The 14,619-nt window shown below is 28.9% G+C and overlaps 1 protein-coding gene across 4 annotated transcripts in view; it reads left to right on the top strand.

Moving 5' to 3' along the window:
* LOC142328185 (facilitated trehalose transporter Tret1-like) overlaps nucleotides 1-3,423 on the top strand; it is a 105,620-nt gene extending 102,197 nt beyond the window's left edge. For 3 of the 4 annotated variants that reach the window (XM_075371749.1, XM_075371750.1, XM_075371751.1), the window contains exon 3: nucleotides 1,424-3,423. In XM_075371749.1, the coding sequence (XP_075227864.1) occupies nucleotides 1,424-2,754 (1,331 nt within the window). In that variant the 3' untranslated portion in view covers nucleotides 2,755-3,423. Of the gene's footprint in view, nucleotides 1-703; nucleotides 840-1,423 lie in introns of those variants that run through there. The other variant, XM_075371752.1, reaches the window with a different exon arrangement.
* The last annotated feature ends 11,196 nt before the right edge of the window (nucleotides 3,424-14,619 follow it).

Genomic DNA, 14,619 nt, shown 5'->3' with positions numbered 1-14,619 from the left:
CAAATGTCCCTAAGAAAATATGACCTTAATTAGGCGAAATTTCGAGATAATGAGGGTGACCTTGCTATATAGCCTCATCCCCTTGACTTTTTAAGTTGAAAATTTAAAAATAAGTTAATTACACCCTAATTTAAGTGAATGGTATTTTCCATTCAGAAAATTCATTTTCCATCCCCTCTTACTCGCACCGTGCTATCGAATCTGTACTTTTCTTCTAAGAGTCTGTGTCTTATATACGTAAATTTGCCCTCGTCAAATTCATCAACCGCTCGATTTTTCTCTTATTGAGAGTATTTATTTCGGCTACTTGACAACAAAAACATTTTTATTTACTCTGTAATTAAAATCATGTAGTTTCCCCACTTCGTAATTATTAAAAATACATTAACGTTTCGTAGTCGTTACAGATTTCCCAGAACTCATTATTTGGCATATCTGATTTACCCAAAGTGAGATTGGACATTTCCAGTTAACTTCTTTTACTTTACCATCTAGACCTAATTAAGGTCTTATTTTTCTTAGCCGCATTTGTTAACAATTAAAAAATAATATTTTGCAAAATATTGTTATTTTTAAGATGTTTGCTAAATTGCACTCCCACCACAAAAAATGCTCTAAATAAACTAGTGGCTAGGCGGGTATACTGCGTCAATAGTATCCCATCTCACCATAAGTAGCACTAGTGTAGCACAGAAGTACATCTGTTGTAGTTGTCTGCTATGTTGTGCGTTGTGATATCACAAGTGAATGGTAGAATTAAACAAATGAATAATATTTAAAGTGGTAAAAATGATTTAAAGTGACCACTAGTACTACCACACCCAGGCAAATTAAATATGGTATGCGCACACGCTTTAGTTAGAATCATTGAATTAAATAAACAAAAAATATTACGTGTAAATAAAATTATAAATATTTATATTAAGTTGTTATGTAAGCCATCCAGCAGAAAAAACTTGCATCATAGGAAAGTCCTACAACTGTGATGTCAGCTTTTTTTATTAAATTTTATCTTTTACTAATCGTACTGTAACTACGCTAATGATTGTTTAACAAAATATAATTATTAATATGTTCACAAAATAATTTTCAATAGCAGGAGAATTGTGAAATATTTTGTAATAATTGTTTAAATTTAATGTATTTACCTTTATATTTTTTCTTGTATTTAAATAAATAATATGGACTTTTAAGTGCATCTACCTCTTTCATCGTACAGTTTGGTTTTATATTTAAAGTTTATCTTATATTGATATGATCTATGTAATTATTTTTATGTACCGATCAAAATAAAGATTTATTTACTTTTATTTTATATAAATTATTCTTGAGCGTATTAATAGTTATTTGATTCCAATAGCATTTTATTGTAGATCATTCAGTGTATTTTCATATTATATTGACTTAAAATTTTTTTTTATAGGTTCCATGTCTGTAATGGTCGGTGCAAGTTGTGTCGCATGGGTTGCTCCAATTTTAAAAATTTTACAAGAAGAAGATAGTCCTGTACCAATGACATCATCACAGTCATCGTGGATGGTCAGCCTAATAGAAGTCGGACCATTTTTTACACCAACAATTGCTGGAATATTAGCTGATAAGTGTGGTCGTAAACCGTGTATTAATTTCTCAGTGCTTTTATATTTTATATCATGGTTATTGATTATATTTGTATATTCAGTACCTGCATTATATTTAGCGAGAATATTACAAGGTATGGGTTTAGGTATAACATTTACTATTGTTCCTATGTATTTAGGTGAAATAGCCGAAACAAGAATACGTGGTGCTTTAACAACGTGGTTTCAAACTATGTTTCATGTCGGTTTGGTTTATGAATATTGTATAGGACCATATTTCTCTTATGAAACTGTCGCTTACGCTAGTATTGCACTACCTGTTATTTTTTTTATTGCATTTATGTGTCAACCAGAATCTCCATATTATTATTTAATGAAAAACAAAGACAGTAAAGCGTTAGATAGTTTAAAATTATTAAGAGGCAACGAATCAGCAGAGAAACTGGAAGAAGAATTAAGTGAAATGAAAGCGACAATTGAAGGTGATAAATCTAGAAGTAATTCTTGGAAAGATGTTGTTAGCACACCTGCAGATAGAAAAGCATTATTTCTTGTTGTAGTTGTTACAGTAACAAAAGCATTAAGTGGTTTTCTAGCCATACTTTCTTATGCAACAGAAGCATTTAGAGCAGCAGAACAATCCTTCCTATCCCCAGATCAGTATACTATATTAATAGGTATTTTAATGTCTTTAGTTGCAATATTATCTACGCAGTTTGTCGATAGTTTAGGAAGGAGACCTTTGATTCTTATGTCATCATTTGGAAGCGGTATTTGTAACATATTAGTCGGTACATATTATTATTTGGATTCTAAAACATCAGTTGATGTTTCCTCTTACGGATGGTTTGTCTTTGTCAGTTTTGCGTTATTCTCATTTTTCTTTTCATTCGGTTTAGGTCCTGTAGTATTAACACTGCAGTCTGAATTATTTCCATCAAATACTAGAGGTATCGCAAGTAGCCTCTGTGCATTAAGTTTTACAATATCGTCATTTTTATGTCTGAAATTCTATCAAGTTATTATTGATAATATCGGTATTTATATGAATTACTGGTTATTTGGTATATTTTGTTTTATCGGTTTGATTATCTCATTTTTTACATTACCTGAGACAAAAGGTAAAACTTTTGCTGAAATTCAGTTACAACTCAGTTCAGAACAAAAAAGATAATTAAGCATTTTATTAAAGAATATTTAATTAGTTTTTGTTTTTAATAGAAACAAAAAAATAATTATTTTTTTAAATTGTTAAAATTTGTTGATTTTAAAAATATACCTGCGTGTAATATTTGTTGTAAATATTTGTTATATTTTTATTTATTTTATAAAGTAAAAATTATTTATAGTAACATCAAATACAGTAGCAAGTTTACCTAATAACAAATAAGCAATTTTTATGGATAACCAACATCAGCTTTTATTAAAAAATTATCATAATCTATTACAATTTCAATAAAATTACATATTAAAATACATTATATCAGCAGATTCAGTGATATTAATAAATTTCTACATGAAGACCAGCATTAAACATGATTAATAAATACTGTTGAAATCCTCTTACCACCTTTGTAAATCCTGGGAAAAATGGCTGTAAAAAAATTCATAAAAGTCTTATTTGAAAATTTATTAGTGAGCTTGTCACTTAGAACTTTAAGCTTGACTGTTTATATTATTTAAATTAAGATACTTATATTAGTTAAATAATAAGCGCAGTGTAAGTTCCACTAACCTGTACTTTAAAAGTAATATATTTACAGATATCAATATTTTATAGATTATAAATGTATGTAATTTCAATTATCTGTGATAATTTTTAATTATTAAATGTATCTTATTACAGGTGTATTCATTTATGCCATTTGATTATAATGTTAAGGTTAATGTGAAACATTAATCCAATTCTTAAATTATTGTTACTTTAAGCATAGAAAAAAAATATGAAAACTGTTAAACTATGATATAAATGCAAGCAACTACAATTACAATATTAATTAACTATTAAACCATAGGGCTTTACTCAATAGTGATCTTAGCCATTAATTTTGGTGCAAACCCTGAATAACAGACAGAGTTCTCAGAGTGTACTATTAGCCCATTGAGCTTCAGTGAAGAAGTAGTTGGTTAATAGAAGATTTCACTAAGACACCGCAGAGGGAATTAAGAAAGTAATTGACATGCTGCTGATGATCTGAACCAAAGAAAAAAAGGAGAAGGATAATATAAAAGGGAGAACTGATTAAGTGAACTATCAGAAGGAAGGGAGGGATTCGCTTTAATTTACCTTTATGTAAGAGGTATTCCCTTTATTCAGGGTAACTTACTGTCTTGTCTAGGACATAAATATTGTTGCAGTTAAAGGTTTAATAATAAAATTTAGAATGGTAAAGACTTAAAAAAACGTGTCTGTTAATACTAGAACTTATTTAAATATTTACTGTATATACATTTATATTATAAATTTGAATATAACATTTCTTTATCATTTGAAAAGTTACCAGATTTATTATATTCAACAGCTACGTATTTTTGTTTGCAGGCATGTACACCATTCTCAGAGAAAATAATTCCCCCCCCCCGCGAATCATGTTATATTAAAATAAAGGAACCCACCCCCTCCGTCATACCTACCCTAACTAAAAAATTTTAAATGGCAATGGAAACATTTAATTACGTTGACAACCCGAAAAAAATAATGAATTAAAAGTGAAAAGAAAATTAAAATCCGTCCCCCTTCACTCGGTAACCATTTAGGGTAGTAATTTTTTTAAATGAGACAAGCTAGAAGACCTTTTGAATGACAAGTAATATGGTACAAATAAAATAAAATTGGTTCACTGGATTGAAGTTATGATTAAATAATGTGGTTTTTAGGTTATGTTGGGATACAATGTTACTGACCCAAATCATTACGTCTGAAATCGTCCGTTTTTGTTAAACATACGAAAAATCAATAATAAGGTACCTACTTCATTGGTGGTAACATGTTGAAAAATTTATTACCAGATAACGTTAATAATTAAATAGAAACTAATTCAAAACATTCGTTTAAAACGAATAAATCATTTATTAGTTAATTTTGCAATGAAGGTTTTTTACAATACGTCCAGAGGAAATAATAAATGAAACATTTTTTTACTTGAATAAAATGAAAGTATCAATTTTTAAATCATTTGTTCAGATTGATTCCCACTTTTCTATAAACAATAATAAAGTTTTTGAAGTTTAAGAAGAATAGATAATTTCAGACCTAATACTTTGGGTCACTAACACTGTATCCCAACGTAACAACGTTATTGAAGTTAATTATAACTTCAATAATACCAGTGAACCAATTTTTATTTTATTTGTACCAAATTACTTGTTATTCAAAGAGCCTTCCAATGAGGCACACACACGTCTGTAAATAATGTCACTAGAAATACTAAATTTCATATATTACTAATTGTATCAATCACATCAGCACTATATTGCATGAGGCTAAGTTTTGTGTACTTAAGAAATGTTGTTCACATGTATGGTTTGAATAACAATGATATTTTCTACCGTGCTGTGACATTAAAAAGATGACTATTTCATTACATATTAAGTACTTGTAATAGTTTTTATTAATTGTAATTACTAATGTGTTGTTACATAAATGTATCCTACTACAGGTGTATACATTTATGCCATTTGATTTTTACCATAGTTAATGAAAAAACTTACATGGTGAAATATATCCTTCTTTATCTTTGGTCAGCTCTGATTTCTATCATGCAGGTTACAAGTCAAAGTAAATATCTTCCCAGTGCCAGATTTACCTTGGACGAGGCCCCAAGCAAATCAATATTTTTGAGGCCCCCCCTCAAAAATGGTTTGCATGACAAACCAATTTTAAAATATACTGTCATTATAATCTATGCTATAAATATAAATGAAGCTTTTACATAATTGAAGATAGCAATTACAATTATACATAAGTTATAAAAGTAATGCATAAAGTATTATAAATATATTCTTTATTTTTTGTTAATTTTACTTTTATTTTTCAAATTTTTTTACTTTGAGGCCCCTGTCAAAGTGAGGCCTCAAGCAGCTGCTTGTTTTGCTTTATGGTAAATCCTGTACTGTATCTTCCCTTAAAGCTGTACATTCCTTAACTCATATATTATCCGATTACATGATTATGTTATACAGATATTTAAATCTATTCACTCTTTGAACTCTTCCCTCCATCAAAGATTTCTTGTTGTAATGTTTTTCTTTTCTATCAACCAACATTAATAAATCTTGTCATACATTATTGATTATTAATCAAAATGTTTTAAATCATTCACTCCAATGCATTAATTGATTTTATACATCCCTTTGTCATTTACTCATGATGCATAATTTGTAAAGTGTTTTTTTTTTAATTTCTCCACTAAACCACTCTTACATTTTTCATAAATAAAATTGCCAAAGATGGCTTGCAAGGAACGGATTTTCTAGTTCAAAACTAGACGTGAAGTTCAGCAGGGAAGTGTATTATTACATTATCACTGAATATTCAATCCCTGCAAACACCACAACTTCAGCAGTTTTATCAGACCATTATAAAATATGTTTATATATATTATATAAACATCCTCGACTGATGTACAGGATCCTGCAAAAGTCAGGACTAATAAAAAATAAAGGGGTAAAGTATATATAAGTATATATATATATATACTTTACCCTTTATTTTTCATGAAAGTACTTTTGCGGGATATATCTTATTTCAATATTCTGTATAAGGTGGTTTACATAATGTAATTGTTTTGTTTTTGATTTAGAAATAAATAGATCTGACCTGAATGTAATTAGTAAGTAATTTTGAGGTTATTCTTAGAATTAGAAAACTAGTAGAAATATTTTTAATAATAGTAGATGATGAGGAATTATTTTCTCCTAGACCATCAAAGCTTTGAACCATCTCATGCAATAAGAGTTTTTTATATATATTGTATTTTAATAACACCTCTTGTAAGTTAAATCCATTAAGAGAGTTAAAAACAAAGCTCCTTTCATCCCATCACTGAAACTTTATAAAAAACACAAAATGGAATATATTCATTAAAAGAAATGACTTATTTTTGTACCAGTATCCAAAAAGCAATCGTAATTCAATTAATTTTTAATTAATTAAAAAACTCACTTTCTAAGTGAAGAGCATTGAAATGTACTCGCAGAAGATAATTTTGGGAAAATCTATAGTGTTGTAGGTGGAATCATACAACAAAAGTGAGTTATTTTTTTAAATTTGTTTTTCAGTATTGTTTAACCACATTTTACTGTGCAATAGTTACACTGAGGAACAAAATTATTTTTTCACAAGGAAAAGAATATATAATCTAATAATAATACTTTTCTATGCTAATTTTCTGACCTTTTCAAGGACTCAAAAATTGCTTCCTTGATTTTAGCGTCACTAAAAAAGAAATTTTTCTTTTAAATAATGAAATCCAGCACCATTTTTATCCATTGACTTAAAGTCTTTGGAAAGTCCTTATTTTATACAGAGTAGAGGTAAAAAAATCATTTTTGAGTTAACTAGTGGGGGATATCCGGACATTTATTTGCTAGACATTCAGATTTCATTGCTTCATGCTTTGGCCATTCCTTCCTGATATAATAATTTGTCTTGTCTCTACTATCCCATTCGCACAAAAAGCAATAAAATTTAGCAATAAAACACATTATTGGACTCTTAACAGAATTTTCATAATGTCAAATGTTTCTTTCATGTTAGTTACATAAGCTAATAGCACATAAGGAAATCTGTTGCCATTTCACAAAAGAACAGCCTTTAACTAATTTCTGAAAAATCTATGAACAATCTCCATTCTGTAGAGTTATGTTTATGATGAAGTGTATCCATGACAGCACAAAAAAGTATGATTCTTCGTGAAAGAAACACACTTTCCTAACTGAAGTTATAAATAATTTACTTTACATACGTAAGTTATAATAACTTACTACACTTTCATAAGTATGGTGAAGATTCTAACCTTTCAAAGCTGGGCTTGTTTTTTTGACACGGTTTAAATTCCAAGTAAGGATGTTTAATTTACCTTAAGTTATCAGATCAGGTTCACAAGAAGAAAATTCTGTTTCAAAAGTAGGATCATCTCCATCCTTATCTTTGTATTTCAGTGCCTATCTCATATTCCAGTTCATCTTCTAAATTTAAATGTGTTGGAGGAAACAGTGCATGTAAGTCCTCACGATGAGGCATTGGGCGATAGCAGATGTAAATTCAGGTACTGCACTGTGTGCTTTGATTTATTTATTATTTATTCCTTTTATACAAAAATAACAGTCCAACAAATGGCCTTTTGTTTCAGGCCACACCATCAGTATGGCAAAAATCATATGCCAATTGTTGTCTGACAGACATTTCATAAAGGTTAAATGCTAGATGTGAGAGGCGCTGTCCTTATCTTGATCCCCAACTTTACAGCCAAAACACAGCTCATAACATTGTTTACCAGTGGAGTCAAAATTTGTCATTGTTCATTAAGTGTCAAATCCCCATATACTTAACAGAAGTTATCCAGATCATTTATGCACTTCCTCAGCATATTTATTTACTCACATAATACATTTGACACAGCAACTATAAATCACAAAACAGAATAAAACCACAGTATTTGCATACTCTTTAAAACATTTAAATACTTCTGTGTTAATTGTATGACTTAGAAGATTGTTGTTCTACACTGATAAGTCAGAACCAACAGTAAATAAATTAAATGTATATTTGTACTTCACCCTCTGCTAGAAATTATTTAAAATATTCTTTTATGTACATAAATTATCCCTAAAAATATATAGAATTCTGCAAAAGCAATTCGTCAAAAATTTAGGACACAAAAATTGGGTGATGGAAAATTCTGACTGCAGTTGCATTAGAAACACAATAAAATGTTCATATGCCAAAAATTGTGTTTATTAATGTGATATCAGTAGAATGGTAAAAGATTAGTTTCATAAATTATTTGTGTTCGGCATTAGGATTGATTGTTACTGAGTAAAAAAATCTTTAAACGGGTAATTAAGATGTCTCGTAAAGAATAGAAATGTATAGTTTTTGAAATTATTATTTTTTAGTACTTTTGACATTTTACGTTAAATAGACTTTCATAAATTTCAAACTATTCTACAACCTTGACTTTAAATAGATCTATTATGGTATTTCCAAGTTTAATTAACTGAAACATTTCAATAATTCATGGATTTTGTTTAGCTTATTATTTTCATAATAGCACAATTTTCTTGATTAATATAAGAAAAACTTATAATATGTAAATTAAAACTTGTTTACTATAAATAAGCTATTTATTTATTTATTTATTCATAATAGTTTGCTAGCTTATAATTTTATAATCTAATTTTATTTGTTATGGTGTGTCAATAAATTTTTTTCTGCACAGTCTAACAAATATATTTATACATTCATTCTACCTACTTTAAATGTAAATCATGGATTTAACGATTAAATATTAAATTTCATAGAATATTTTATTCTGTCCATCCAGTAAGTATGTTTTTTGATTAAGGTCTCTTAGTAGAATCTGGTCTCTTTCAGTACAATCTGTAATAGTTAATTTTTTTTATTCTGCAATTTGAAAAAATGTATATATAAAAATTATTAATTTTTAAATGATCTATATTCATATTTCTTAAATTGTATTATTATGCAGATGAAAATACTGTTCCTTTTTATTACTAAATAAATGGTATGTATACATCAGTGGCGTACACAGAATTTTATTAGGGAGGATTCATTATTAAAATTGTTCACAATTAACATCGGTATTTTAAATTTTGTGTGATTTTATTATCATTATTATTATATCAAGTTTAATATTTATTTTACAATGTTTGTTCAAACACATTCATAAATACCCTAATAAAATCTTCTATAATGTATTTTTTTTTCACAACCTTAGGCTACATATTTTTTTAATAACTTTTAATATCCATTTCATTTTGTATAATAAAAATGCTTGTGCCTGTGCCAAATGCCACTATTACACTTAGGCTATATAATAATCATATATTTTAGACAATGGTTTATATTTGTATACGACGGTAAGACACTTCACATAACATATAAAATCCATGGAAGCAATCAAATATAATGAAATAAATTTAATTAAACACATATCTATGGAACTGGCACTGATGAATCCACATTCTGTGAAGGAAGGAATTTGAATAAAGAATTGTCTCAATAAACAGTTGTAGAGAAGATTCAAATCAGTACTCTACTAGAGTGTATTGTTTTGAAAAATAATTATTTAAAAAGAGTGCTGGTAGTTAATATAGTATTTATAATGTAAGTAGCCTACGGTATATTATGTTTCTACATTTGGAAATTCCAGCATTCACAATACAATGTCCAAACGATGTTTCTTTTTCATTAGTTCATTTAACACATCTTCTGCAGTTGGAGTGTAGTTTCTATGTATGTTGAGGAATACTAATCTATTCAAACTTGTATTTCTAGTAGAATTACAGAAACATGTTTTTAGACTGCGTAATGTTGAGAAACATATTTCAGTTGTACATGTGTACTCTGGGAGTGCAACTAGTATTTCTAACAAAGTAAATATATCTGGCATTATGTTGGGATTGCACATAGTTAACCCATCTACAGTCATTTTCGGTTGGTTTCGGTGAAGGGGACAAGCCCCGGAAAATCGTCACGCAATCCGGTGAAGGGGACAAGCCCTGGAAAATCGTCACGCAATCTGGTGAAGGGGACAATCCACGTAATATCGTCATGCAATCCGGTGAAGTGGACAAGCCACGTAATATCACAATCCGGTGAAGTGGACAAGCCGCATAATATCGTCACGCAATCCGGTGAAGGGGACAAGCCCCGGAACATCGTCACAATCCGGTGAAGGGGACAAGCCCCGGAACATCGTCACAATCCGGTGAAGGGGACAAGCTCTGGAACATCGTCACAATCCGGTGAAGAGGACAAGCCTCAGAAAATCGTCACACAATCCGGTGAAGGGGATAAGCCCTGGAAAATCATCACACAATCCGGTGATAATCTGGTGATGGGCATAAATCCCAAAATTTTGTCATAATATTGTGAAGGAGATTATTTGTCATATCCTGGTGGTCGATAATTCTAAAAAAAAATGCTAAAATTGTGTACAATCACTTCAACTGTAGATTAGGCCGGGGACGTTGGTATAGGGCTGTCATCTTTGACAATTTCAGTTCGCTGTGTTCTTGTCCCGGCACATTACAAATCAGCTTCTGGTTGTATCTCACTGCTATACATGCGAATTACGTATGACTTAATATAAATATAAATAATATGTAAAAAAATAATTTAATTGCACTTTTTTTTGTAATGATTTTTTTCAGTAACTTGCTTTACTATAATCCTTGATAATTTCTTTTTCCTTTGAATTTCTTTTTCTATGCTTTTTTTAGGCGCATTCTTAATGAAGTATTGTATTATAACAGTAGTTGTGAAGAAGTGAATGTTTTCCACCTCCATATGAATTAATATATTAATAAAAAATATTTTATTTTTATTTTTTGTTATTTTTCAGCCTAACATTAATTTACTATTGGACTGAATGGAATATACATTGACCATTTTTCAGATTAAATAAATAGAATACATTTTGTTTAGTTTTTTTTCTACTTTAAAAAATGTTTATAATGGACTAATGGTTGAATTTATATTATAAATATATATTATTATGTTAAAGCCTTTATTTTTAATGTAATTTTTAAAACTCACTACATCAGAAGAAACATCTAATTTAAATGACATTTTAGACATTTAGATATTTATCAAAATGTGAGGTCGAAATAACGGCGGCATTGCAATTATTTGTGATTACTTGTGAAAGTATTCTTTTGTACTATCATGTATTAAGAAATACTACATTGAAAATTAGTAAGTAGTGTAAACTAAAATCAAGCATCGCCTACCACATTCTCTATGATTAACAATTAAAAAACAACATGTGGCAGTTTTACAGCGGTAAACTTAATGTTCTAGCTTTCCACACTTGTTTTATAAAGCATATAGCAGCTATCCTTAATCTCAGGGATATTTATCAGTTCATCCCAGATAGAAGACCGTTCAAAAATAACCTTACATTCCTTAAAGGATGCCATATATATTATTTTATCATGATAATATTGATGTTATTTTGCAATTGAAATTTTGAATATTTTAAAACATACCTGTATATTTCATCAACAAAAATTTGTTAATTTATCACAACTCTTTCCATAACTAATTTCTAACAATTATAACAAAAAACAGTGATCATTTTTTAATAGTATATGATAAATGATTTTAAATAAGTTTTATCGTTTTAATTAATAATTTACAAATGTTTCTGAGCTTCATACAATGAACAGGTAGAGTTTAATATTTTTTTTAAATTAACTTCACAACAATGAAAAATCATTACCAGTGTTTTCAATGAGCTCAAGCATGATTATAAGTGAAAAATAATTCAGGTAATTCCATTATTGGGTGATAAGTAAAAGTAAAATTTTAACAGCAGAGAGTGCGCCTTATTTCACAGCATTACTTTCAGCTTATGCTTAGCAAATGGATTTTTTCAATAATTTAATTAGTATTTTAATGCAACAACTGATTTAAGGTTTACTTATGTTAACAGTTATTTCAATTAACCATAAAATCTTCTTTTTTTTTATCATCAGTGAAACAAATTGCCTTTGTCATTATTCTTTTCATATATATATATATTTTTTTTTTTTTTTTATTGTATTCAGTAAATTATTAATTTATTGCAATACTCACTGATATACAAAGACAGAGAAAACAAAGTTTTGGTACACTAAGGGTATAGGTAGCTTCATCTTCAATCAAGCAAGGGAAAGAAAGAAGATTATAAACAAAACTACAAAATATTGGCTTTAAAATTTAGCTCTACAGTAAATTCATAATAAGTTTCTGTTAAATATTTCAATATTTAGCCATTTTCTTTCCATTTATTAATTTTTTTTTTCAATAACTAAAATAGTTTTCCAGCAGGATAACCAGTTTAATAATTTTCTTGAAATTTATTCATTCAGGAACCAAAAAGAATTACATAGTATGCATTTTAGCTAAAGTGTTTCAAGCAATAAATATTAAAGGAAATATTTATGAACACAATTTTGTTGAAATTTAAAGTGGTTCTTCTCTTCTCCCAAGTAAGATTTTTACATGAGAACCTCATCATGTATTTTTCATATTTTAATAAAGCAATTAATGAAACTTTTTTTGGAACTTCAATTTTGGTTTGTTCTGGATAATAAATATATTCTGGTACTTTGTTTCACCTGTACATATAATCACCCAAATGATATTTGTTGATTGTAGTTCAGTCATTTCTCAGATAGGGAGTCTTACCACTAGACCAACCCGGTCTAGTGGCAACTACTCCACGCTGTCGGCTGTCGACTGTCGCCTTACACCATTCTATTACGCTGGCTTTGTGATCTAGTGGTAACTGTCAGGCTATTTTTCCACATTCATTATATTTCTGCATTTATTTATCTCAGTTACCTTTGTATTTTTCTTTAATTTTTTTTTTGTCACGTATGTTTTTCTTTCTAAAAGTGTTAATTTGCTACTTGCTACTTATTTTCTCTCTACTTTTCTGGGATTTTACCACCCTCCTTTAAATGCTATCATCCTTTAATTGCAGTATCTTTCTTAATATTACTTTTTTCTGTTTTTAAATACTCACTAATTCATATTTTTCCTGTTTTTATCTTTTGATTTTGTTATTAGTACTGAATTTTTGCATTACTGTTTACAGTCATGGTAATTGCAAAAGGTAAATATCCTTTGTCAGTGTAATTTTTATCTTTAATTTTTTTTATGTTTTTATAAATATTTTTTTTTTCTTTATAAAAAAACGTTTATATATTCTTTTATATTCTTGAATGGTTTTGATAAATGGTAATTTAACATAAAATTTATAATTTTCAAATGAAGTAACACATTATTTTAGGAAATAATTATGGAAGAACGTTTCATCGCAAAAAGTAACTGCTTCTGAGAATACAAATAGGTCTTTAATGAAAACTACTGTATGGTTTACGGATGTCAAATGTATGAAATTCATAAAGGGGGAGAGTAAATGATTTTAAAATTTTAACTGTTGATGTTAAATTAATGAGGCAGTTAAAGTTATAAAAATAAGGAGTACTAATACGCCGCAACGAAAAGTTGCCTGGATTGTTGTAGAAGGGTGCAGGGAAAAGGTCTAAGTGAGCATGCACTTTTGAAGCTATTACTCGTTCTAAAAGTATTAGGTCAAGTAAATTCAGTGCAATTGCTTATCAGTCTGTCAGACATTATAAAATCAAATTCGGGTGTTGTGTAGTTGTGTTTCCATTGCTAGTGTTGTGTTTTGACTGTCACGTTTTGTATTTATGGTTAATTTTACGTACCGGTATTATTTTTTTTTAATTTTTGTTTTATAATTACGCAACTTTAAGTTAGTTGTAATAAGCATGGTTGAAAAAGTTTCTAATGTTCAAAAACAATTTTTAGTTCTCTGAAAGAGAATTAATTTCTCACGTCAAAGATTGTTGCAAGGAAGAGAAAAAAATTCAACAGGCTGAGGATTCCACTAATTAAAGCGACCAAACGAGCAGCAAGATACTGTAATATCACGAAAACCTGTGAAAAAAACTATAAAAAAAGAAGACTGCTATAAAAAAAGAAGTTCTTGCTGGTAAATGTGAATCGCTAACAACCCCTGGGAAAAAGAAGAAGCGTCTTCATTACCGTAACGCAGAGATAGTTTTGATCGGGAAGTTATTTGAAATACCGAAGATTTCTATGTCCGACAAAGAGGTAGTCCCGACAATCTCAAAACTTCTTCCGGTCTTAAAAGAGCGATTTAAATGGAAAAGAACCAGTCTCGGGAAAATTTTAACCGAAATGGGCTTTAAAGGGAAGGAAGACCTGCTCTTCGAAACGTAAGGTGTTAGTGGAATCACAAGACATAATTCAAGT

Source organism: Lycorma delicatula, chromosome 7 (assembly GCF_047948215.1).
Source record: "Lycorma delicatula isolate Av1 chromosome 7, ASM4794821v1, whole genome shotgun sequence".
Lineage (NCBI taxonomy): Eukaryota > Metazoa > Arthropoda > Insecta > Hemiptera > Fulgoridae > Lycorma > Lycorma delicatula.
This window is presented reverse-complemented; position numbering and strand designations above follow the sequence as displayed.